General features: G+C 41.3%; 1 protein-coding gene across 10 annotated transcripts in view; it reads left to right on the forward strand.

The window, feature by feature from the left end:
- Window positions 1-27,321, forward strand: part of MRTFB (myocardin related transcription factor B) — a 277,869-nt gene that overhangs the window by 186,085 nt on the left and 64,463 nt on the right. For 8 of the 10 annotated variants that reach the window (XM_027613661.2, XM_027613660.2, XM_027613659.2 and 5 more), the window contains 3 exons: window positions 22,925-22,990; window positions 25,044-25,099; window positions 26,412-26,487. In XM_027613661.2, the coding sequence (XP_027469462.1) occupies window positions 22,925-22,990; window positions 25,044-25,099; window positions 26,412-26,487 (198 nt within the window). Of the gene's footprint in view, window positions 1-4,249; window positions 5,064-22,924; window positions 22,991-25,043; window positions 25,100-26,411; window positions 26,488-27,321 lie in introns of those variants that run through there. The other 2 variants (XM_027613664.2, XM_027613666.2) reach the window with 2 other exon arrangements.

Raw genomic sequence — 27,321 nt, forward strand, 5'->3', positions numbered from 1 at the left:
GATTATTATATCTGTCCCCCTCGGATGCTTTTACGTTGGTGAAACGTTGCGCAGTTGGTAATATTCTCAGGTCTCCGCTTACAGCAGCGTCATCTCAACCGTATCTTTTTATCAGCAGCTTTGTGAGCATATATTGAGACTGCCAACTTTTCGTGTAGGTCCCTTGAGCCGTGTTTGTTTCTGTTCCGATTCCCTGAAGCCTTTCCTGGATTATTCCTAGTCTCCAAGCCATACAGTTTTTCTCACGCTTATTAAATATCTATGCTTGGAGTACTGGGAAAATTGACTTGATTTATGGAACTCTCTTTCATACGAAAACAGCTCTTTTGGGTGTGTGTACACACAAACACTGTGGAAGCAGACTTATCATAGCCCTAGTGACTTTAATCACCTATCCTTTGAAGTTCAGCGTCCCTCGTGACCACAGAGCCAAATGACACTGAAGATGATATAGCACGTATAGTACAGAACAAGGACAGACCTACTGCAGGCCGTTCATGGGGTAACTGTGGGCTGCAAGTGCCCTTCCTCCCTTCATCCCTAATTCAATCCAGAAGACATTATGGGGGGTGCTGAGCAAGGCAGCTGCCCTGTGGGAGCGAGGGCAGCAATCCAGGGGAAGGCTTCGGAGCCCACTTGGGCTGAGGAGACATCTGCATAGGGTTTGGTACGGCAGTGACAGTAGTGGGATGAACAGGGTATCCGTGAGTGGGGTGGCAGAGACCGTGGGAGACAAGATTCTCGCTACAGTAGAAAAGGGTTACAAATACATGAGAGAAGCTGAGAAAGAACCTTTGGCATTGGATTGGAATTGGAGGCATCAGGGCGAACTTGTGGTTTTCAACATATATATAAATAGAGATGTACATACTTAAATATAGATCTGCATTTACATCTGTTAATACAGAGAGCCATAAATATGTGTGTGCATGTGTGTTCACACACACAAACTCACAGACATATTCCTTAACTTTCTACAGAGGAGGCCTGGGAACACTGACACCCGAATAGCAATGAGGACACCTGCTATTGAGTCCTTGCTTTCTCAGCGGAGCAGGAAAAATAAAAGATGAGCCTGGAATACCTTGTACCAGAAAGTAATCAAGTGCTCAGAGAATGGGTCACGACAATGAGAAACTGAAGCCAGCTTGAAAGGATTCCCACTGGCCAATTCTAGAATAATTTGAGCATCAAACTAAAGGGTAGGAACATCCTATCACCCATTGCATAAAATAGGAATCCATGAGTCCATGGTGATAGAAATAGGTACCATAAACCACATAAAGGGGATTCTTCTTCTTACGGTAGGATGTGCCACTAATAAACGTAGAAGGAAGGATAGAATTTTCAAATTCACCATTTGGTGACCATCCTAGTAATAAACAGTTCAGTCACACAGAATAATTCATTACAAAGAGAAAAACTGACTTTACGATGAAGAAACTTGGCCAATAACATCTTAATCAGTTCATCAGAATAAATATAAGTTATAAGACAAATTGGATTTGTGCACCACCCGATAGGATACAAAGAACACATCCCTGCCCCCGTGGTATTCCTGCCAAAAACGCTCCTGCCGTAACCTGAGTCTGATCATGAAGACACACCAGAAAACTCACGTTGAGGGCAATTCTATGAAATAACTGGCCTGTAATCTTCACAATTTACAGAAAGAAGAGTCCAGAGAGACTGAGGATCTATTAAAAAATGAAGGAACACTAAAGAGAGTTGAAATAACTCAGGGCCATACGTGATCCTGGTTTGGATCCTTTTGCCTTTAAAGATGGTGTTGGGACAGTTAGTGGAACTTGAGGGGAGTCTGTGGTTTAGATGGTGATAAATTGGTGTTAATTCCCTGATATTGATGGTTATTTTGGGGTTTTATAGGAAAATGTCCTTGTTTGTAGGAATTACACACTGGAGCGCTTAAGGTAGTAAAGAGGTGTCGTGTCAGAGCCTTCTCGCAGATAATTCAGGAAAAAAAATGTTCTGTGAATTTGAAATTATTTCACATTTTTAAAAAAAGCAAAATAAATGTTCTTTCAGGCATATTCACCACTAAAGAAATTATTATTTTCTCTCAAAACTACAGAGACAAGACTTTAGATATAAACCCACAGCAGGAAAATGTGTTTCCTTATTGAGATTTTTTTTATATTTATCAGATGTAAAAATAATAAGCTTACAGAGGATCCTTAAAAGAGAACTGTTTTATTTTTTAACATACTCAACACACACGCACACAGTCGGTTAAAAAAAAAAAAAAAGTGGCTGGTATAGCTCTGTATGTACCCAGGTTTCTAAACTTGTGGCCTAAACACAGTTGGGTGGGGTTTAAAAAGGAGCAATGCTGAGCAAGAGAATATTAGGGTTTGTTGTTCTTTTTGCAAAGTAATTAAGAATGTAGGCTCTGGAGCCAGGCCGCCTGTTGGGAATCCGCCACCACGTAGAAGATGGGCGACCTCTGACAAAAATAGGTCAGTTTTTCTAGGCCTCAGTTTTCTCATCTGTGAATTGGAGTAACGTCGAACCCCCGGGCCTGGCAACAGGACACACAAGGTAACTTATGAAAAGCACTTAGACTGGGGCACCCTGCAAGCGCTAAATAAAGTTGGCCATTGCTGCTCTCAGGAAAAGTGGAAATGTTTTCATGAGAGCATTTTAGAATGGTTATGTTGGCCCTCCTTCTCCCGCACCAGGAGTAGAATTACCAGGAGGCCCTAAAAGTCGCGGCCTCTGCTGTTAAAACCTGTCCCAAGATCAAACTAAAGCCTGGAGACAGAGCGTATTCTAGCGGACAGCAAGCGTTGCTGTGCAGTGGGAGAAAGAATCAGCCTTTGGAGAACTCAGACTGGCTGAACTCCAGACCTGCCACGGAGAAACTTTGTGACTGTGGTCCTGGTCTGTAAAATGGCTGTAATGTACCAGTAATCATCAGGGTCAGAAGGGGCTCTTGGGGGTTAAATGAGAACAACTTCGCCAAACTGCTGAAAAGGTGACTGATCTAAAGAATGTCCTCAGAAAACTATGGTTACTTTGCTTACGCCTTTAAAGATGCAGGAACAGTCAGTGTAGAAGAACAGAGGCCTCGGGATCAGAAATAGTAGCAGAGCATTTGGGCGCATTTTCGAGAAGTGTGATAAGCTCAGCGCTGTTTGTTCCTGCGGGGGTGTGGACTCCCAACACTGGGCTTACATTGCTGCAGAAGGAATTTCAGTTGACAAGAGCCATGTCATGTGTTGTGTAATCCCATTCTCAGGAGACGCTGGAGAAGAGTAGTAGATAGCTATCTTTCTAGAGCAGTCCGGGTTGAGTGCACACCAGCCCCAGCACCAGGGACAAAGGACAGAATCTTCACCCAGTCCCCATCTGTGTGTTGGTGGGGAACAACAATATGGGTTTTTCTGGCTTTGACAACGTAAGCCTTTCTTTATGCCATAGAAGGATCATGTCAGATGCACATTCAAAATGTATGTGTATATTTTCTTTTGAAGAGAAAATGTCCTTCCTTTAGAGAACATTTCATCTAAAATTACTAACTATTGGGCAGTGATTGAGGACTTCTTTAGAATTTTGAGTATTATGAAAACAAGTTTTCCTATTGCAGCTTCTCCGGCTTTAATTCGTTTACTTAATCATGCAACAAGTATTTATTGAAAACTAATATTCCAGGCACTCTGCTAAGATGTTGGTCATAAAAAAGTGAACAAAACATATCCCTCATGGAAGAGGATTCCATCTACTGCTCTTAGAACCTCTCATGGCTTTTCTGGGAACCCTTTGCAAAGGAGCATACTTTGAACCTTTTTTTTTTTTTAATCAGCTGCTTTTTGGCTGTAGCTGCGGGTAGATATATATTTGATGTCTCTGAAAACAGGCTCGTCTCCACATTTGCCTGGCGTTTGCCATACCTAGAGATTTCCTCCCAGCAGCATCCCTCATGTTCAGTGGACAGCAGTCCGTGGCTTGCAGGAGACGTGCCTGGTGTCGCTAGCTCACGTGAAATTAAGCTTGGGCTGGTCGCCAGCTGAATCGGCTCTGAACGAGGCTCTCTTGCCATCTCTGCTTTTGAGTACATGGGAGGAGATTTTTCCTGAGCACAATCATGGCGATGTTAAGTCTGTCAGCCGACTAGTGGCACAGAGGGGAAACTGCGGCTCAGGTCTCAATTGATGACGGCAGAAAGCTGCAATTGCAGTACGTGTCCCTGTTACAAAAAGCACTGGCTCTGCCAGGAAGAGCCGGATGCCACAAAAGAACTTTGGGAGTTCGGTGCCTCTGTCGTTAGGCAGTTACGCTGGTAGCATGTTTATTCGGCGTGGTCCCTCTGCTGAGAGAGGACCCGCTTCCTTCCGATGCCCTAGACTGCCGTTTGTTTAGCTGGAGAACTTAATGAGTAATGAATGTGCTCGGCTGGCTGATAGAAAGTATTTCCACAGCCTGCGGCTGTGTTTATAGAGAGCCGGAGAGAGACCACAGGCAGCAATTTGTCTTCTTAGGTATCAGCAAAGTCTTCTCTTTTAACAACTACAGGATTTATTTTTAACTGCTTGACTCAGTGTTTTGTCAGATGATTCGGACCATCAAACTGCAGATGGAAGTACCCAGCACGCGGGGGAAGCTGGAATGGCAAGGGGAAGGGGGCTGGCTGGGAAAAGGGGTGGGATTTCAGCATCGTGCCTCCAGGGCTCTGCCTCCCAATGTGGGAGAGAGTTTAGGGCTTCCAGCGGCATGAGTGTATTTGCAGGTCAGGCTGGGAACTGAGGGGGAATGGCTGCCTTCAGCTGCTTAAAGACATAATTGCCCAGTGATTGGGGTCTTGTGAGGAGGAACCCAGGATCCAGGGACCGGGGACCAGAGTGTGCTGAGCGCTGGTCTCTGCTGCGCGGCAGATTGCGCTTTGCTCCTGCTTGATGCTGCCTGTCTCCAGAAGCCTCTCACCATGATCGATAGCTCCAAGAAGCAGCAACAGGGCTTCCCAGAGATTTTAACTGCTGGGGATTTCGAACCATTAAAAGAAAAGGAATGCCTTGAGGGGAGCAACCAGAAAAGTCTCAAGGAAGGTCAGTCTGTCTGTGGACAGGGGCAAAACTGCTGAATCCGTGTTCCCGTCAGCCAGGCTGAGCGTGTCTGTCTGCTTACCATGCCGTGTGTCTGCTCTCTCTGTTCACTCGTGTCCCTCACACGTTCTAAGTTCTTTGAGATGAAAGCCGAATGCTGTTCTCTGTGGCTCTTGCTAGCGGTTCATTAACTGATAGAACTCTAGGGATTTTGCAATAATTAATACAGCAAGGGGACTTAGGAGGCCAGTCCTCATTTCAGGACTGAAATCTTTCCAGGTTCATTTTGTATATTCTCTCATTCTTTCCTTTTTTTTTTTTTTTTTTTGCCCCGACCCCCCCCCACCCCTTTAGGAGAGGCCACTTCCTTTTCAATACCATTCAGAACACTGTGTGCTTTAGGTTTACAAACACATAATTCCAGGAAAATTATTTTTTTTCCAAATGACACGTTTATGGGTTTTATTGTTTAAAACCAGGAAGGTAGCTAGTGCTTTCTTACTTCTATCTTTAAATGGTTGGTTTAATTGGTTGTAATGCACATTGCATTATTTTGTTTTATTTTTTAAAAACACATTGCATGGTTTTGTGGTCTTTTAACAAGGCAAAAAATAAGCTTCAGAATATTGTCCATTACTGTCAGTAGCCACTGCACAGTACCTCACTGACTGATTCGAGAAAATGGCCAAAGGTATGAGCTTTGCTGTCCCCTGTCCTGGTATATACTGAAGAGTGGCCAGACCAGTGCAAGTCATGCTTTACTGTAGCAGCTGGAGATCAAGGGCCGTGGTTTCAGAAATTCGGGATCTACGGAGATTAAGCTTTTCCTGAATTTGAGATAATGAAGGTCACCCCTCTCAATGCTTGTTTACTTTGGAATTTGATTTTCTAGGGTTCCTTGGGAGGAAAAAAAAACCCACAGTAACCTCTTTTTTATCTGCTTTCAGCTCCTGCCATCAGCCGCCCCTCACCTCTCCACTCGCCCTTGCTCATCTTAGAGACTCAGAGAATAAATGTAGACTTATCTGCCTAAGTAGCAGGTTGAGCTTCTTCCAAAAGGATATTGCTCTTTTTTTTGCTCAGACATTTAGAATATGAGAATGTGATGACAGAGATTGTTATGGATTTGAAAGATAAGAAGAAGAAACAATAGTTGGACTTTGTAGAGTATACTTTTGGGTATGGGTAGAAAAAACATCCAGATCCAAACAAACGACACACAATGAAGTATAAATAGCTGTTGCCAGGAACCAAACAATGGGGTCGCCTCTGCTTGCGCACAGCAATCTTTACTGTAGATTCTTATAAAATCAATACCAGTGGAGTTTTTCAGACACGTTCTGGAGACTCACTGAGGGAACTTAAAGTTTTTAAGTCATTAGCTTAAAAAAAAAAAAATAGTTAAGAATTCCCTAAGCATCGTTTAAGTCACTTTCGGGTGTTAAGCTGTCGTTCATACCTTACATTTGAAACAGTGTTTGTGCTAGTGGAACATTGAGAACGTGGAGGGGGATAGAGTCGTCAGAGCGCAGATAAGGAGCACGGAAGCAAGGATCAAAGATATGAAAGCAGGGTAGAAGCATTACCAACAAGCACAGCAGAGCAGGGTCGACACAGTTACATAACATAGGGTTTGTTTCCCTAACCACTGTGACCGCGCCTTCCATTTATATTTGTGTCATAGTGTAGTGTCAGAAGGGTAAGACCATGGGCTCTCAAGTGAGATGTACTTGGGATTGGGTGCCGGGCGCACCATTCTGCAGCTCTGTGACCCTGGACAGGTTCACTGCTCCGAGCCTTAATCTCATTTGTGCAATGAGAAGCAACACACACTTCATGCTGTTTTCATGAGATGCCCAATTTGATGCCACTCTGTCATCCCTCTGCTTGTCTTTTCTTTTTTTCAGCCCTTTGTTACTTTTTCCTTCTATTTAAATTTTCATTTTTAAAATTCCCTATATATTTACAGCATAGAGAAATATTTTATATGTTACTATCTTATAAATGCATACCTAGGGGTGCCTGGGTGGTTGATTCGGTTAAGCATCTGCCTTTGGCTCAGGTCATGATCTCGGGGTCCTGGGATCCAGCCCTTCATCGGGCTCCCTGCTCAGTGGGGAGTCTGCTTCTCCCTCTCCCTCTGGCCACCCCCACCCCAGCTCAGGCACTCACACTCTCTCTTTCTCAAATAAATAAATACAATCTTTAAATAAATAAATTCATACGTATAAAGAGTTAAGGGGGGAGAACTTTCATATTTTGAAACACTTCACAGAAATGGTTGGATAAAACCAATCTATCTCACCACAGTTGCACTGACCAGGGTTTTGCTTTATGTACCTCCACAGATTGTATTTCTACCCATTTTCTGCTAGAGATAGGGCTGAGGGGAAAACCAACAAAAAACCCCATAGAGATCAAGGATGATCTGTTACCTCCATGTTAGTGATGCTGAAAGAGCGATTAGACGTGGGTTTGATCAGAACAGCAAAAAATAGGAGAAATTTTTGCAGAAAGCCCTTTTTTTATTTGAAGTGGCACAAAAATAACATGATTCCTGTGCAAGATGGGACTTCTATAATTGAGTGTGTCACCGTCACTGCCTGCCAATGAGTTGCCGTGGTCAGCGTAGCAGACTCACAGAACACAACATTGGGATTGGGGACAGTCTGCCCTGAAGCTTCATCTGCTTTTAGGCCTCAAACCGTATGTTAGTTGTATTAACCCGTGAAAGTTGATGGATAAAGCAGCTGTTGTTGAAACAGTAAAACACCCTAGAGTCTGATTAGATCTTATGCTGTTTGTCCAAAGAGACATATGTACCGGTGATTATTAGTGTCCGATGGCTGATGCTCTGTGTGTGGAGGGACACCAAAATAGTCATTATATTTCACATCAGTAGTATTTAATTCTCCACTACTTTTTGGCAATGTTGGTTTTGGTTTTGGTTTGTTTGAAAGAACAGCCCTGGGGATTTTTTTTTTTTTTTTAATATCAAGAACGTAAGTTTCCAGGTAGTGAAGGAAGGCAAAAGTTAGGTCGATTTAGTTCTAACCACTTGGACACGGCTTGGTCTCTCTGGGGTTTCTGATGTGTGTCTACTGTAAGGGTTGGCAGTCCAGTCTGCTGCTCAAGTAGGTGCTCTGTTTCTTACTATTCCTGGGATATTTCAGAATTCCTGTTACTGTTGACAGTACTAGTTAGCCAGAATTATTATTAGGGGGAAAAGCAGACTTTATGAGCCAGTAATCATAGGTTTCAGGAGCCTCTGTGGCACCTTAACAAGAAAATTTAGTAATACCTATTGAAAATTTAAGAAGAAAATGTTCCAAGTGTCAGTGGCCTCTGAATAGTTGTCATCCCGTACCAAAGAATTGTTTGGATAACAAAGCCTATTACCTCACAGTTTTGTCAATGCTTATATAAACTTTCTGATAAATACCAATCCACGTGTGTAGTGGGAGAATTTAATTATTAGCTGCTTTAGGTGAAGATAGCAATGAAAATCAAGAATTCTCCGGATCAAATTCAAGATAGAGAATTCTCCTTAGACTAATTTTCTTTGTCAAAGCAGCAATAGCGAATCTCAACTTTTGGCTTGTCCACAAAAGAAATGGAACATTTTCTAATTATGTGCAACATGGATGAGATCTAAATTTAATTTCTGGTTCTAGAACTAAAGATGGATATTAGAGATCACTGACTTGACAACTGAAGAATTAACAATTACAAATTTTGAGGGAAAATCAAATAAATTGAGGTGATTTAATTCAGATAAGTGGTTTAATCGGAGTCATTATTAAGATAATCATAACACCAGTGCTACCAGCTAGTTATAATTAAAGAGGAAAATGGTTGTTCAGTTTACAGAGCTCTCTCATGGTGAGAATAAAAACCCTAGAAAGAAAACTGGGCTGTGTATTACTTTACTTTGACTAAAACTGACTGCTCTAACAAACAACCCCAAAACTCAGTGTTTTAACCAAAATGCATTTCTTGCTCAGTCCAAAGTGGGTCAGACTGCTACCCTAGTCAGCTGTCCTCTAAGAAGTGACTTGGGGAATCTGGGTTCCTCATTGTGTTGCTTAACCCATGGGTGTGGGGTGGGGGGAAAGAGTTACAGACTTGGGGGGCCACATTCCCACTTCTGTCCCTGGCTGGTAAATAACAGTTGAGATAAAGTATGTGAAAGTTTCTGGTAGACTGCATAGTAAACAGTGGAGTAGATTAACGTGGTGTGCTGGGACATGGCTGTAGTAGATCTTTTTAAGAAAAAGGTGCACATTTGTCTACAATCTTTTGAGCAAGCCAACCTGGGGGAAAACAGATTAAACAAATAGCTTTACCCAAACTTTTCTAAATGTTGGAAATGATCTCATACGTACTCTACCTGCACTGTCCATTAGCCACGGATGGCTGTTTATTTTTTTTAAAAGGCTTGTTAATTTTTAAAATTATTTATTTATTTATTTATTCATGAGCGACAGAGAGAGAGAGAGGCAGAAGGAGAAGCAGGCTTCCCGCGGAGCAGGGAGCCCGATGCGGGACTTGATCCCAGGACCCTGGGATCATGATTTGAGGCGAAGGCAGGCGCTTAACCGACTGAGCCACCCAGGCGCCCACGCATGGCTGTTTAAATGTGAATTTGAAATAATTAAAATGAAATAAAATTTTTTAAATTCAGCTGCTTCATCACATTAGGCACACGTGGTTAGTGCCTGCCATACTGAACAGCGCAGATTATAAAACACTTCTGTCCGTATGGAAAGTTCTGTGAAAGACAGCGCTGCTCTACCCTTCCCCCTCCATGCCTCTGCCCACTACGTTCCTCTCACCCCAGATTTGCAGGTTCAGCGTCGCCGAAAACCCAATCCCAGTGCCATTTCCTGAAGAAAGTCGCTGGACCCTATCAGCTAAAAATAATTTCTTCTCCCCTGTATATTCCCAATAACTCGATCTGCATCCCTTCATGGCATTTTACCTTTTGCCGCTGTGGTACGTATATCTGTATTGCCTTCACTATTAGACCGTAGTGATTTGGGGGGATAGAATCCTTGTTTGGATCATTTTTGTATCTCATCCCCAGTGTCCTGCATCTTACAGACACATTATTATTACGCAACAGGTATTTAAAGAGTGTTATCCCCCACCCTGCCTTCTTTAACAGAATAACTTGAACTCTTCCCTTCGGATACAATTTATAATTCAGTTATAAACTAATAACCCCATGTGATACATTGGTGCCTTAAGGCACTGTCAAGGTGTATAAAATCATTTATCAGTGCACAGAATGACCCCTAGATCATTACTAGATTACTAGCATTGTTATTTATGGTCTGATTTTTGCCGAAATCTGGCCACTCTCCCTTTTCTGATATGCTGCTTCTAAGCTTCTGTGAAGTAAGCAACAAATTAACAAAATGTAATAGATCTTGATTGTATTGTTGACTCAACTAAAATACATTTAGTGAGCCGTGGTGGGAGAAAGGGACAAATGGACGGTTGAAATAAAGAATGCTACAAAGCCTTCTCTGAGCAAAGCACATGAATTTTGCAACATCTATTTTGATTTCTCTGGGAATTTCTTCTTTCTTTGTTTTCTGTCAATGTTCTACAAAATTATTTTTTGTAGAAGTATTGTATGGTGAGATGTCACTAAATTAACATTTTTTAAAAATAAATTTGAAGAGTATGATATAGTCCTTATAACAAATTCAAATAAAATATAGGTTTGAAGGAAAAGCAAAAGATCCCTCTTCCCAGGCATGATTCAGTGTTGTGGTTTTTTTTGTTTTTTTTTTCTTTAATGGGTGGATGCCCTTTTTGAGATGAAGTTCTATAATTTAATTTTTTATTAGAAATAATTTCATTTTGCAGAAATTTGAGTGTTTGTCCTCAGGGTCATGCCAGCATACAAAGAGCTCACAGCCTAAAAAACGAGAAACTAAATGATAACATAGGAGTGAAAACGGGCACACGGAACAGAGAGCACAGAAGACACCCATGTGTGCTTTGGTCCACATGAGGGAGGATGACACCTGTGCGGGCCGGCCCTCCCTCGTGTGCCCTAGACCTGCACAGCCCTCTACTGTGGCTCCAGTGGGCCTCTTCTTCCTGGCAAGCATACTCCTCCAGTTTCCTGTCACCTTTAAGGGCACCTCTGTTCACCCATTGACTCATGCTGGGAACCTGAATGGGACTGATCCGTGACACTGTCGCTGACCTCCTCCTCATAACCTGCTACCAGGTCCTGTCACCAGATCTGTCAGTTCGACCTCAGAAATCTTTCTCTCACCCACAGCACTATTTCACCATGGCCACCACCCTTGCCTGGGTTCCGTTCCTCAAATACAGGGGTCTTCACTCAAGTGGATGTACAGCTGCCTCCTGGTCTCGCCCCACCCACCCAGACCCCTCCATGGAGGGAGGCTGTGCCCCTGTGTCCCGAAGCAAGTCGCATTTGTATGTCCCTCCATCACTCTTCTCTGCCAGCATGCCCCTCCCTCCCCACCCCGCCCTAGTTCATTGGCCTGAGGGGCCACAACTCATGCCTTCCTCTGCACCATCATGTAGAGTCGCTGTAATATGAGGACAACACACAGGTCAGGCCACTTCTCAGTTCTCTTCTTGTGTTGGTGGGGAGATTCCTGTGCGCGTGTGTGTACGTGGGTAACTAGGTAGGTGAATGCATATGTGTGTGTGTCAGTCCCATCTCTGAATCCACACAGTGGGCACAAAAGCCAAGCTACTGAGCCAGGATCAAGGGACCTCAAAAGAGGAGCACATGCTGATGGAGTTAAATAATATTCCACAGTTTTCCTGTTTCATTGTCAAGTTATCCTTTCATTCAGAGAGCCAGCCTTGGGCATTTACATTAAGATATTTCAGGGTCGTTTATGCCACATACATCTTCCCATCTTAGAGGAAGTACGAAAGAGCTTTTACCTGTCAGCACCTCTTAAGTAGAGCTGCAACCTGAAATTCTGATGTGGTGGTGGAATAGAGAATTTCTGATTGCCCCCAACATAGGAAAAATATTATCTTCTCTTGGAGCCATAGAGGGTAAGAAATCTAGAAGTTCGGGTGTAGAACCAGCCTAGTCCTGCAGGTTAAAAATCAGTTGTCTCAAAGAAACAAATCAAGTACTGTTTTAACCTCTTTATGTTGCTGGTGATGAAGCAGTTAAGTGGATGATTTTGCTTTTGAAGTGCCTGTTATTTGTGTTAAACTTCCTTTTATGCCACTGTGTACTTGATTTCCATCACTTTTTAACCAAACAAGATGTTTAAAATTCGTATATGTCGAATATCCTTCTGTAAGTCTGCCACAAACTAATGTCATCCCTGCCGATCTGTATCAGGCCCCTGGCTTGACATCACGTTGTCATACCACGAGAAGCATACTTTAAATTCATTCCAACTTTTGACAAAAAGGAGAAGGGAATTTGTGTGAAGGTATGATCAGTTTAAAGAAACATGCCCCATTTTTAGCAGTCCGTTTCCATGGTAACAGAAGCTGCAGCCAACCATGGAATTATCAAAGTGCCTGTAAATTTCCAAGGCTGAGTGTTGAAAACATTGTTTTCCTGACCTCATGCTGCAGATTAATTAGGAAAGCTATAGTATGTGAGCCCGGGCCGTTAGCATTCTCGTTTTGACTTCACTTTTAACTCCTAATAGAGGGTGGATGGTGCCTTTCAGACCGTGACCTCCTTGCCAGGAAGTTTAGAATTCCAGAGTTTATACCACCTGCCTCTCCCCATGTCCCCCAGCCCAGTGGATTCATAAGGATACAGTAGGTTTTCTGACATTGGAAAGAAAGGCAGTATTTCCTCTGTGGTCTAAGCCCTAACTTTTTCAAACACTAATTTGTGGGTTTTTTAGTTAACTTGATGTTGTCTCTCTTTCTTAAATGGAAAATAATCATAACATAAAAATTCCCGATCAAAATGCTGTTTGCTCTTGGTCCCGTCCGAGGTGGGGATTTATGTGCTCACTGTATGGCTCGCTTCCGCTCCAGAAAGGAAGTGCTAGTAATGGAAGCCTGCTTCATCCACGCAGATAGCTTGACTCTTACAAGACAAACCACGATTTTATTTGAGGCCTCTTTGTGTTCTATTTTGTAGAATCACTTAAAGGAGAACCTTATTTTATAATTGGCAGATTCGACCCCTGGAAATATAACCAGAGGTTTGTGATCTTTGGTTGCTATTCTTTATCATGTGTGAGAGTACTTAAGTGCTTTTTCTCTTCTTTAATGCATCATGAATTTTCCATTAATTATGAGTGGAGATGAAAACAAATTAGTGTCTGCCAGTTTTTCATGGTTTCCTTTACTCCTTTGCCCTTCACCTTCCCTTATTAATCTTCTTATACCCTTTAAAGCAACATAATTAGACTTTGTCTTCTGTTCTACCACCAACATTAATTCAAAAATACCCTAAGACTCAAATTCCTGCATCAAAGTGAAAGTCTTGGTTCTGCCCATGATAAGCACTTGCCCATAGAAAATTCTTCCATTGATTTATTCTTAAATTTGACACAATATTCTCTTTCCTTAGAAAATGTAACTCTGTTATATACTGTAAGCATACCACACAAAATTAAGTAAAACATGTTTATTGAAATTTCTATATTATGAGCACCGTAGAAGGTGCTAGAATATAGGGATGTCATCTAAAAGGGGAAATAGAGGCCAAAACAACCCCAAAAAAACCTAGAGTTCACCGTGACAAGGGAATGTAAGATGTGGCTGTTGCTCTAGTTACCACACCACTGAAAAATAGGTCGTCCTTAGTGGTCCATGGAATTGTGGTGGTGGAGGGCTAGCAAGGGGTGGGCGAGAAATGAGAAATTTGATTATTGAGCTACTAGTTTCTTAAAGTCTGTTGTTCTGCTAGCTTTTTTTTTTTTCTTAACTGAGGTAAAATTGGCATAACCTAAAATTAGCCATTTTAAAAGTGAACAATTCAGAGGCATTTAGTATAGTCACCATGTTGCTCAAACACACCTCTAGTTCCAAAACATTTTCATCACCCCAAAGAAAAACCTGTGTCCGTTAAGCAGTTATTCCCATGCCCCGCCCCCATCTCCATCCCCAGTTCCTGCTTGCCACCAGTCTGAACTCTGTCTCTGCATTTGCTAATTCTGGATATTTTACATACATGGGACCATCTGTCGTGTGGCCTTTGGGTCTGGCGTCTTTCACAGAGGGTAATGTTTTCCAGGTTCATCCGTGTTGTGGCAGTGTCAATGCCACATTCCCTTTTATGGCTGAGTAACATTCCATCGTGTGGACAGGCCACGGCGTTTACCATTCATTCACTGCAGACACTTGGAGTTCCCAACTCCTGGTGACTGGGAATAGCGCTGCTGTGCACACGTGTGTGTGCATATGCACGTGTGAGTGTGAGCCCCCGTTTTCCATTCTTTTCAGTTCACCTAGAAGTGGAGTTGCCAGGCTGCGACTCTTCTTCACTAAAACTTTGTATAATGAGCTTTAGGAAGAACTGCCAAATGTTCTAAATTTGTATCTTGTGGGTCTTTTCTCTGATCAGAATGATAAAGTTCAGAGCCAGTGAGTGACTTGCCAGTTTCCTGACTGACTTCTGTCCCCCAAGCTGTTGCCATTATTAACTGGAGCATTTCAGTAACAAATAACTTTGTTTCTCTTTCCAACTTGATTTTCACAGTCTGCAGGGATTATTTCGAACCTCCTTCTTCGCTGGCCTCACACTAACTTTTCCTTCATTCCTCTCACTTTCAGCAAGTCGCCTTGCTTCCTCCTCCTCAGAGAAAATAACAGCCGTCATTGGGAAACCCCTGGACATCCCAGACCAAATCTAGATACCTAGCTTTACCCAATCGTCTTTACCCCCCTGTTGTCATAGAGGAAATGTGTCTTCACCAAAGCTGTCTTTGTGTGCTTGGAATCCTCTGCCCTTCGGGGGACCTGCTGTCTGTTCCTCTCCTGTGCGGCTTATTCATAGTCATTCTTTCCCGTCCCCACCCCCACCCCCCCTTGATCTTCGTCAGTTATAAACTGGCTCAGGGGTGTTCCAGCTTGAAATTCCACACGGTCTCAAGCTTTTCGCCTTCTCTCCTGCCCTTCAGGGCAACATCTTGAAAACATTTGCTTCCAGTCACCTCATTCACACCCATGCCCCTCCTTTACTCCATAACCTCCTCTAGTCTGACTTCCATCCATCACTCCAAAGAGTAGCTCCTCATGCGCTAAACCCACAGTTGGTCACGACCCTCTTCTGGAAACACTTCTACACACACTCTCCAGGCTCCACTTCCTTCATAGACCACTTTGACCTCCTTTGCTGGATCTTCATCCCCTCACTGACCCATACGTGGGCTTGTCAACTTTCCTAGGAGCCGAGTCTGTGGCTTCTTTGGCCTTCCCTTTCTGTATTCTCTACCTCAGGGAACTGTCATGGCTTGACGACTTTCAAATTTCAATCTCCTGCCAAGATCTACCTTCTGAAACCTGGACCCACAGAGCCAACTATCACTTTGACATCTCTGCTTCCAATTCACACATGTCCAAGACTGAGCTCCCGAATGGCCAACTTGTGCTCTTCATCTCGGTAAATGGTCTGCCCAGGTGCTTAAGCCAGAAACCCAGGTGTCATCTTTCTTGTCTCTTTCTCCTCAAAACACAACATCCAGTCTCTTACCACATACTGTTGATTTTATTCTAAATATATCTTAAATCTGTCTGTTACATCTCTCAGCTGTGTTGAAGGGGAAAAAATGAGATGTCTTGTGCTTAAGGCTTCTACCCAGGAACATCAGAAAAATTCTACCTAGTTTAAAAATAAACAGGAGGTTTGCAAGGGAAAGCTTAAGAGGGGCTTCTGACAACCACTGTAAATGTCTCCCCATTCAGTCAAAAACCTGCCCTGTTACCCTCACTAATGCTTTTGATATCTTTTGGTCCCTCACTGCTTATTACATATATCAAATTTCACCATTATTTTGGCACAGCATTTGCCATTAGTCTTGGGTGAATGGAAGTGATCTTTGTTTTTGAATTTAGAGTTACCTTAAAACATGATGATATACATTGTGGGGAAGGGATGAACAAAAGGGTACTCCCCCACCTCCTTAGTGGGAATACAGATTGTTGAAACCATTTGGATTGCACAGTGCCCCTATCAGAATTTTAAATGTATGTTCCATTATCATACATTTTATGTATATAATCACCATCATCATCATGGGAAGGATACCAAAAAATGAATGAGGACAATCAGTGCAGCATTGTTTATAATAGCAAAAAATCTGAGAACTTACATGTATACGATGATATATCCCTATGTTAGATACAGCCATTCATACAGCCGGTAAGAAGAATGAGCTAGATATTGTGGGGTTTTTCCAAACAAATCCCCAACCTACATGAAGAGTATGATCCTACCCCGTGTATCTCCTTTGCATATTTTATATTTAATATTGCTGGAATAGTCACAAAACACCCTCTGGGGCCATAAAAGTTTCACAGTGGTTACCTTTGTGGAGAAGGACGAGAGGTGTGGAGCGGGATGGACTGACTTTCACTTTTCTTTTTAATGACTTTTTTTATGTGTGTGTATCACTTTTATTTCAACAAATAAATGGAAAAAAAATTCTCATAAAACGTGGATTTTTAATAGAGGTATTGGTGGCATACTGGTATATTTCTGAGACCCAGGCCCAAAAGGAAACCCCCAGGTTGTGGCTCCTTACCCTCCAGCTACAAAAACCCATCCACAGCAAAGAGCTATAAGCATGTGAATCTTTGTGGAATTAAATTTTCTTAATCCTGCTGATGGTAGGGGAGGACTGCATGTATGGGGGCTGGGGGTATGTGGGAAATCTGTACTCCCCTCTCAGTTTTGCTATAAACCTGAAACTGCTTTAAGAAATAATAATAAAAACTGAGGGTTCTAGAGGGGAGGGGCTGGGGGGATGGGTTAGCCTGGTGATGGATATTGAGGAGGGCACATTCTGCATGGAGCACTGGGTGTTATGAACAAACAATGAATCATGGAACAGTACACCGAAACAAATCATGTAATATATGGTGATTAACATAACAATAAAAAAATTTTTAAAAAAAGGAAATAATAATAAAGTCTTTAATAACATCCTCATGGGGGCGCCTGGGTGGCTCAGTCATTGAGCGTCTGCCTTAGGCTCAGGTCATGATCCCAGGGTCCTGGGATCAAACCCCGCATTGGGCTCCCTGCTCGGCGGGAAGCCTGCTTCTCCCTCTCCCACTCCCCCTGCTTGTGTTCCCTCTCTCGCTGTGTCTCTGTCAAATAAATAAAAATCTAAATAAATGAATAAATAATAAATAAATAAATAACATTCTTATGGTTTTATATTTGAAAAAAAAAAACAGTGGTCACTTTTACCAAGTATCTGAAGTAATGGTGGTCGTAGTAACAGTATTAATAACCACCACCACCACCTTTTTAAACATTGATTTTTAAGGAAGAGGAAAAGTTCATCGGTCTTTTGCTCTCTGAATATAAATTTTTTCAAGACTTCAAATTTTTGGCCTTACCTGGATTAAGCAAATGCAGGTGTAAATTTTACCGCTAAACTGCTGCTTTAATAAACCACTGCAACCTGGATTGAATGGGGCCCTAAGACTTCATTGTCCTAAGATGTTACGTAGGGGCCTGATACTCCCTCCCATATCTGTTCAAAAGGTAATATGATGATAACATTGTCTTGTTATTTATAGGATTAGGCCCCTTATTTAATGCAGATTAAACAGTACATAATCAATTTTTGCCAAGTCCAATCACTTTATTCTCTTTACTCAAACATCTGTTTGAAAAAAATTAAATTTAAAAACAGAAACCGGGGCCTGTTTTTTTTGCCTAGTACTGCCTTCACAGTCAATACAGAATCAATTCCAGAGTATTCTTTGGTTTTCCATCATTGCTTTTGTCCCTGGTTTACCCGGCCTTCACTTGACTGCTCAGGATCTTGGGGTTTTTTTCACCCCTCATGATTCTGCATTCTATTCTGCCCGATGTCCTGCAATGAAATAATATGCATTGAGTCCTCTAACTTGCAGACAGCTGCTCATCTCCCCTCCCCTTCTTAACCTACCCTCCTTCATACCCCATAACTGAAACTAGCTATTTGTAAAGAATTTCCAAGACCATGGCTGACTGCCACACCGCTTCCCAGAATGGGTCATTTCTGCCTTGTTTTTATAGTATACAGTCCTCAGATGTCCCCTTGCAAACCCTTTGCACCAGAACTGTGCTTTGCTTTGGCTTGTTCCACTCATGCTAAACTGCCGTGTATTATTAAAATGCTGCATAATGTGGGCTTTTTTTTTTTCCTTTTAGAGTGAAAAAGCACTTTAATTATGTCATATTGTAGAAACATTTCAAATATTCTACATAAAAAACAAAAGAGAAAGGACATATAACCTTGGTTCAAAAAGCGGCTGAAAATTTTGAGGTAGGGTATAAGTATTATATGAAAGACATTATTGCCTTTTAAGATTTTTTTACTATAGGAAACTAATCCTGAAATTTTGTTCTAAAGGCAGTTTAATCCATTTAAGAAGTGGGGGAAAGGAACTAAAAGAAAATACTCTTAAATGTGTAAACTATTTGTGATTCTGAAAAGAGGGAAATTTCCTCTTTAACATTAGATAATAAGCTACCTTTCATTCTCAAATTTTTATTATTTCTTATCTAGAAAAAGAGCAAGTTGCAAACACTTCTGTTGACCCAATATTGCTTTTATCTGTTGTAGCAAAGAATAACATGAAGTAGAATTTTGAAAATTGTGTATTTTTTTTTCTTCGTTGAAATCTAAGAGGAAACTATGAGTGTTAGCCTTAGAAAGTGTTAAGACACATCTACCTTGGAAAAATTCAATAACTGATGAAAATTTTTTTCTCTAAATGAAATGAGTATAAAGTAGTCTGTATCCATGTCCTCACACATCTTCTATAATTTCAAAAGATGCTGGTTTGCACACGAAGAAATGAGTCTCACTATTTTATGGTCATACCTTATATGGACCATAGAAGGATAGTCTTCCTTCTAGGAATTAAGGGTTTAAATTCAATGATTTTAAACTTATGGACTTACTGGGACCATATGTTGGATTATTTAATTCCTACATTTTTCAAAGATAAAGACATTCTTTGAAAGTGTTCACATATGAGCAGTTCTATTATTACTGTGTCCTTTGTTTTCTGAAAGGATGTAGCCACTTGCTGACAGTTTTGAACTATCTTTTTCTCCCTCAGAATTCTCTAGATTTACATGTTTTCTTATCCTGCCTGTAGTATTTGCAAAATGGCCATGGAGAACCCTCCATTTTAGTCAGTTTCCCAATAGGATGGAGGCTGTGGTGTCAGCCCAGTAGCTCAGTTGATCAGCTCACCTCAGCACTGGGGAGAATGCTCTCAGGTTCAGTTTTCAGACACAAGGCCGTTGCCCAAGACACTGGCTTCTCAGGCAGCTGTACCACCACCTGCCGCCAGCACAGGAAAGCATGGCTGGACCAGCATCTGGTCTTGTTTTTGTGGCCACAGAAATGCAATCTTATCGACACATGCAGAGTGGGTCAGGTTTTCCAGAGACCAGCCGGCATAACACTTTCCTCCTTTGTCTTAAGAACAACTGTGCAGCAGGCCCGGTGGTGGCCAGTGGTCTGGGCCTTCCCTGTCTCCATTGGGGACGTGAGTGTGCAGCCTGCCCTGGGGGATGATGGTCTCCAGGCTCAATTCATAAAGGCCTCAGAGAAACTCGAGAAAATATCTTGATCCCACAACCACAACCGGCTCTCTGATCATTAACGGAGTCAGGTCCTCTGTCTTCAGGGCCCCACACCCCTTCCCTGTCCGGGCTAAGCACCGCCGCATTCTGCCGTCTCTGGTCGTTGGAGGACAGTCACCCTGCCTTGTCTTTCCCTGCTTGGACATTCTGCCTTCGAGGTGCAGATGTTGCTTGTCACTTCTCATACATGAACTTGTGTACTGATTTGATGAGCAGGAAGTACTAAAAGGAAGTTTGATATTTCCCAGAATTGTGAGCCTGCACCAATTTGTACTTTTTATAACCAGTAGTTATTCTCAGAGGAGCTCTGATCAAGTTGTGAGTGACTGGTTATAGTTAATATGGGCAAATACGGTAATTGTGTTTTAACACTGACCCAAAGTGGCAATGTACCAGAGTCTCTCTACAGGGCATTGTGCCTGATACTCAATATAATGTGCTCAGCGCCGCCCACCTAGTGCTAGAGGTGAAAACTAAATCAAGCTGGGTAATCAGTCTTAACAGTGTAACTGGTTATTGGCGCCTCTGCCTCATCATCCATTCATGTTCTTGCTGATGCCTTTGCTTTAAAGCAAACCTTGCATTCACAGCTGCAGCTCCTTCTGCCCTTGGCCGTGCATCCCAGACATGCACCTTGCAACCAGGAACAGACACCTAATAGGCGGGCACTTGGTAAACAAACAGGCCTGCAGAAGGCTGCCTGCCGCGCCTGCTTTGAGTAACGCTGTAGTGTGATGACACTGCTTCTTGGGAAAATTCTGGAGGCAATGAGGAGAGGAGAATTGATTGGGAAGATTATCCTCCTACCTTCAAGCAGTAGGACATAAGGAAGTTTGTTTTGCCACATAGAAAACCGGATGGAAAACACAAGTGGTCCGTGTTTGGTGTTTGTTTTATTTTAACAGTTGGTGACATGCATTCACTTTGCGTGTTACCCTCGTGGTAGCACATACCTTTGCATGTCAGCATGAGAACGTGATTTCTAGTCCAAGATCTTCTAGCTGACGGGGGCTGCTATCACAGTGCATGAGTGCAGCTGACCAGGGTCCAGTCAGGAGGCGCTTCAAGGCTAACGAGCTGTTGTCATCACTGTTGGTTTGCAAATGAAGTTGTCGCCAACATAACCGTCATTCCAAGATGCCATTCGCCTTAAAAATATGTATTGTCTTTGATACATTTGTCTCACAAGTATGGTGCTTTGTTTGTTTGTTTTAAACCAAAGAAGGGGGCTTTTGATGTTTTCATTACCCTTTCTGTTTTACACCTTTCTTTGAGGACTCCCTTGTGAGAAAGGAAGGATACTCCTGCTAGAGATGCATCAGCAGACATGGACCACCGTGTTCCAGAAGTGTCAGCCTTTGAACTGGAGATTGTTCTGACCCTTTTCTCCTCTCAGTATTCCTCTTCTTGGGATTCTGCCTCTTGAATGTGACCGTCTCAAATTCAGACAAGCATTAACTAGCATTCATAGAAAAATGTTAGCGTGCAGGCATTTGGGTGCTATCGTATTTACAGGTCATCTCTCTAGGTTATTTTTGTTCCTAGTAAAATACCATGATGGGAACATACTATCCTCAGTAAACTGTAAGTTATCAGGGAAAAAAATCTTTGTGCTGGAGCGTAATTGATTCAAAGTACCACAAACCATTTTAATGTGAGAAGCATGTGTGTTTCTTTTGCTTTGTGCAATAGAATCTTAGGTCATTTGCTTCAGTTCTAAATGGGATGTCAGTGATGCTTTGTGATCCTCTGGCCCCCAAAAGAAGCAAAACCGTTTTTTTCAGTATTTTATGAAGGATGACATTCATATCTAGCAATGAATAAGAAAACGTGTTTAAAAGCCATTTTACAGTCTAGACTATTTTGGAAGTATATCTAGGCTTGCACTCTGCAGTCAGCACAAGGGCAAGCAAAAAGCAAGGATATAAGGGCCATAGGCCCTGCATCTTTAGATCTGAGGGTTTTATTGCAAGTAGGAGCCATCGTGTGCATTGCATTTGAGCCTGGGTACAAGACTGCTCTGAGCTAGCCTCTTGTTCCAGCCATCACCCCCTTGCTAGAACATTCTCTTTCTTCAAGAAATACATAAAGGTAATTTTTTTTTAGCCTCTTGGCAACCCTTACTTGAACCCTTAATAAGCCTAACTTTGGTTTTCATCCACAGATGAAACCAGAAAAATCAAAATAGAAACTTAAAATTGAATGTAAGGTAAACCAAGGATTTTTCAGAGTTATTCATGTATTCCTCTTTTGTGAAATTAGCTCATTTTCCAAATTAAAAAAAAATAGATGCTAGGAAAGGAAGCTGCTTGAGAAATCGAGGGGGAAAATTATTTTTATTAAATTTGGCAAAGTGGATTTTTACATTTTGTGATGTATTCTTCGTTCCCTACAAGTTCTAATGATTCATTTATCCTTTCGTTAAAATGGTAAGATATCAATTGATCTCGGCTTTTTGAGAACTTGTAGAATGAGACATGTGTTATGTTTGTGCAAAGATTATTAAACTTTAAGTTCTTAATGTAGAAATTTCCCTTTGGGTTATTAGTGATATCTCACAGGTCTAATTTTTATTACAAATTTGGCCTTCATTAAAGCTATTTAAAGATTGTTCCAGATGTCACAAGTCTCTCCAAATAAGCCAATCTTAAAATAAAATTTTGTTATTAACTTGCTTTAAAAAAAAACTAATGTCAAGGAATCTCACCTTTCCACCAATTAGAGTTTTTTTATTAAGAAGTCTTAATGTATAGGCCAAACATTTTGGTTCATTGGCTGAGTACTTTGTGATTGTATTTAAACAACACTTAGCTCTTCATTAAATTAAGATTATTAACTAAACAAAAAATGTGCTAAAAGAACTTCAGAGTTCACCAAACAGGTAGAAACTACACACTGATTTTCTTTCTGTAAGTCAGATGGTGCCAGGTGGTATCCTTACTCAGTTATGAATAGAAGGTATTTAATAAAGCTTAGTTGTATCTCCTCTGGAACTTGGGAAGTTGGGTCCCGCCATTGCTTATAAACTCCAATGGTGATTCTTTCCTTTTCACAGTGCTCCAGCTGAGACTGCAGCAAAGGAGGACAAGGGAGCAACTGGTGGACCAGGGCATCATGCCACGTAAGATTTAAGCATCACTGTCACCTCCAGTGTGATGTAACAAAATGCACATGTCTGAGGAGAACCTGGAGCATACTCTGCTTTGGGCTGTGTCCATTGAGTCAATATACAATTACCAAATGAGCTGATAAGGAAAACCAGGCATTAGCATTGCCAACCTAAGAGAATCATCTCAAATACGTTCTGAAAACCATATGCAGCTTAAAAGATGGGCTTGAATTTTGTATTACGTAACAAAAACTGGGAAACTAGGTTAAGATCAGGTCTTTGTGCATGAACATTTGTTTTAGTTTTGAAATAATTAAAGTCATCTCTACGTAATAGGTCCAGTGTGACTTAGACTTGCAAAAGTAACATGATAAAATTAATTCAAAAACCTTGTTCTACTTTAATTCAAAATAATTATCTTTGGTACAATATAGTGTGTGGTCTGTAATGAAGTGCATCTCAGTTATAGGACTAATAAGCATTCTATTTATAATTAATAAACCCTTTCTTGTCCAAGTGCACATAATTTCCAAGTATCTTGAGGCCTCCTTCCTTCATTTTTTAGAGTTGGTTAATTCTAGAATATTTGCCCATTGTGTTCTTACCTTTACTCACTAAGTTTGGAGGTGATTTTATATTTTAGAGGGGAATACTGGTTGCTTTGGTGTTAGGATTATTTATATGGATGTTTAACTAAAAATCGATTTATCCAAAAAGTAACTTATTTGGCTTTAAAAGACTAAAGAGAAACTACAAAATGTACTTATGCTTCCCTGTCCTCTGAATCATTGATACTACTTTTTTTTGGTTCATAGAACAGTTTTTCTCTGCAGTAGATATTTTTCCCAATAAAACTTGTTTCCTGGACTACTAATAATTATCTGAATATTTTCAATCTAGTATCATGATAGACGCAAAAGCTGGTTTGGTGATCTGCCAGATTTCTCTACCACTACATTCCTGACAATGAACCAATCAGATAGTATCAAATTAGGATGTTTAAGACACCACCACTAGTCCACTGTTGGGAGCTGGTCCCTAGTCAAACCCATTTGGGCTGGGCTCCTGGGAAACTTTGTGGTGCTTCAAGTACCAGAGCTGAAAATAATTCTGCCAAGAGCCGATAGGCCAAGTTTTGGAGGTGACAACCCAAGTAAGCATAGCCCAAATCCCATCCACATTATCTGACTGCCCAGAGTTATAAGTGGACATACACACAAAAGGTTTTGCAAAGATAATGGATAGAAATACTGTAGTAAATGATGTTTTAACAAAAGATTGCTTATCCACACTCTGGGATTCTGGAATATTTAAAGTACTAATAGTTAACATATTAAAGAAGCCCTGTCTTTAGAGTAAGTTGTATTATTGTAGTACAATAGGAAGAGCATGGAACTTTGTAATTCACAATTCTAGATTTAAATTCTACTTTGACCACAGTCTAGTTGTATGACTTTAAGAATTCATTTAACCGCTTTGAGCCTTTTTATCTGTACTGGGGCTAGTACCTACCTTGCAAGGTGGTAGTGATGATCAACAGTGATGTAATTGTGATGGACCACAGCGCACAGGGCTATGAGCACTTGGGATCGCAGTGAATGGTAAATGGTAACTCAGCTCTGCTAGACGGGAAGTGCAGAGAGCCCTCGTTTTCAAGATTAGATCACTCCTACGTTAAATGTCCTGAGGATATTTGGGCTTTTTCCAGCATCTTATAGGGCCACTAAGAGCAAAGCCCTGTCAAGGAATCACCACACAGTTCCCTTGGTGGTGGTAATTTGGCCAAACTATTGGCTGCAGCCGTCTGAGCTGGCATTTGCGTTGTCATTATGTATACAGTTCTAGTTAAATGTTCACTTGTTTTATTTGTGAAGACATAATTTTAATTCTGAAACATTTACGTTTTTAAATTTCGCACATCTCCTAAAAGAACTAGTAATAAATGGAACTGTAGATACAAACTAATAAGATTAAGAGGGAACATGGACATAATGTACCCTAACGTTTGACTGAAATATTAACACCTCTATCTCTACTCCCAAAATGATTCCTGTTCTTCTCACAGCTTTGAAGAGCCCAGCTGCATTCCATGAGCAGATAAAAAGCTTGGAACGAGCCAGAGTAAGAAATTTCAGTTTCAAATGTTCTGTGCTTCTCTCTTTTATTTTAAAGTACCTGTGGGCAAGTAGCAGTCTTCCTCCTAAATATTGTCAATAGAGAAAATGCAGTGTAGTTTCAGGACACATGGCATGTAGAGTAATATATTTTGGGATGGTTTTATCTTGGAAGTTTGTAGAAAATGCATGACGTTCACATTTTGTTCATTTAAAATTTGTAACTAGTTTTGTACATAAAGGACAAATCACACCCCACTTTGTTGCTTTCGGGGCATACCAACAGTGTTTAGAATAATGGAGTAGTTCTGCCATTTGTAACCCCTGCAGACCAACAGCCCAGTGATGTCCTGACTTACCCATCTTTAGGTAGTTTCTTTACTGGGCCCGCAGTAGCTGTACATTTGAAGGGCAGGAGGATTTGCTGAATAAAAGAATGTTGTGAGGTTCAACTCTGCTTTACTCTTTGAGAGGTTTCCATCTTATTTGCACATCGATTTCGTGTTTATTACTTTTCTTTTAAAGGACCCTTATGCACATTCATACTTTTTCCTTTGCAATATGAAAATAAGCAGGTTCCAAAAATTTCACAGGAATTTTCCCAGAATGCAATAATGGTCTCTTAGAATCTTATAAAATATAAAACCCATTTGAAAGCCTTATTGTTCAAGTTGAGGATTGTTCTGAATAAGAAAATATGATCAAGGATATGAATTCATCAACAAACATACATTAGGATTTTAAAGAAATTTGTCATTTAGGGGCGCCTGGGTGGCTCAGTCGTTAAGCATCTGCCTTCGGCTCAGGTCATGATCCTGGCGTCCTGGGATGGATCCCCGCATCAGGCTCCCTCCTCCGCAGGAAGCCTGCTTCTCCCTCTCCCACTCCTCCTGCTTGTGTTCCCTCTCTTGCTGTGTCTCTCTCTCTGTCAAATAAATAAATAAAATCTTAAAAAAAAATTGTAATTTAGGTGGATTTTTATTTGACCTGAAGTATAGATGTTTAGCTATTTAAATGATCAAAATCCTATGTCTGTTCAAATTAAGAGCTTTTGCCTTTTCCAAGTTTTAAAATAAAAGTCTGTAAAGGGCTTACTTTATGCCAGCAGGCACTTCAACCCTGTACAGTCTTGAAGTCTGCAATTTAAATTATGTATTGGATAATAGCTTTTCAAAGTACTAATTTCTACTCTTTACTTCCCAAAATCATGACCAAAGAGTATACAATTTATTTAAATGGAGTACCTTGAGAGAAAAATGTAAAACCACAAAAAGTCATAAACAATTTATGGTAAGTCTCTTTCTCTCTCTTTTTTAAAGACTGAAAACTTTTTGAAGCATAAGATTCGGAGCCGACCAGATCGTTCTGAACTTGTCAGGATGCACATTTTAGAAGGTAAAATTTTTATTTCTGCTTATTTTGCTGTGTTTTCTCAAAAAAAGAAGTGAGAATTCCACCATTGCTGTTTATTCCCACTTTAGTAACTTTTTACCCCACAGGCTGACATCCTCCAAATTGGAGAGCAACATGAAGACCCAAAGCTAAAATGTTATGTTAGATACATGGGGAAGGGGGGTTTGATTCTCCAAATAACCAATTTGTGGACTGACTCTTCCCCCACCAACTGGTGCCATAGATGTCTCTACCATCTGTCTGGAAAAACATTTTTGGTCCAGCGGATGTCTTCATCAGTGAGGAACATATGCCCATTAAATCATGAAGGGTACAGTGGCCACGAGTCTAACCCTAGATTTTCACTTTTTTTTAAATTTTTTATTGTTATGTTAATCACCATACATCACATCATTAGTTTTTGATGTAGTGTTCCATGATTCACTGCCTGTGTACAACACCCAGTGCTCCATGCAGAACGTGCCCTCTTTAATACCCACCACCAGGCCAACCCATCCTCCCACCCGCCCCCCACCAGAACCCTCAGTCTGTTTTTCAGAGTCCATCGTCTCTCATTAACCCTAGATTTTCAGCTACCTAGACCCAGTGCAGTGCCCACACTTAATGTCTTCTGTTTGTTGTTACTTACCCACAACAGTCCCGCTTGATCTGACCATTAACATAAATACCCTCCACTCAGCCCCCTGGGTTTTCTCGATGGTCTAGCTTCATCACTTGTGAAGTGACGGTAGGGACAGTTCTGTTCCATCTCTCGTGAGACACGTGGCTTAGGCCTGGATGTTTTTCTCTCTAAGACAGACCATTCTTAAAAGCTGG

The sequence above is a fragment of the Zalophus californianus genome, chromosome 10, assembly GCF_009762305.2.
Source record: "Zalophus californianus isolate mZalCal1 chromosome 10, mZalCal1.pri.v2, whole genome shotgun sequence".
Taxonomy (NCBI): Eukaryota; Metazoa; Chordata; class Mammalia; order Carnivora; family Otariidae; genus Zalophus; species Zalophus californianus.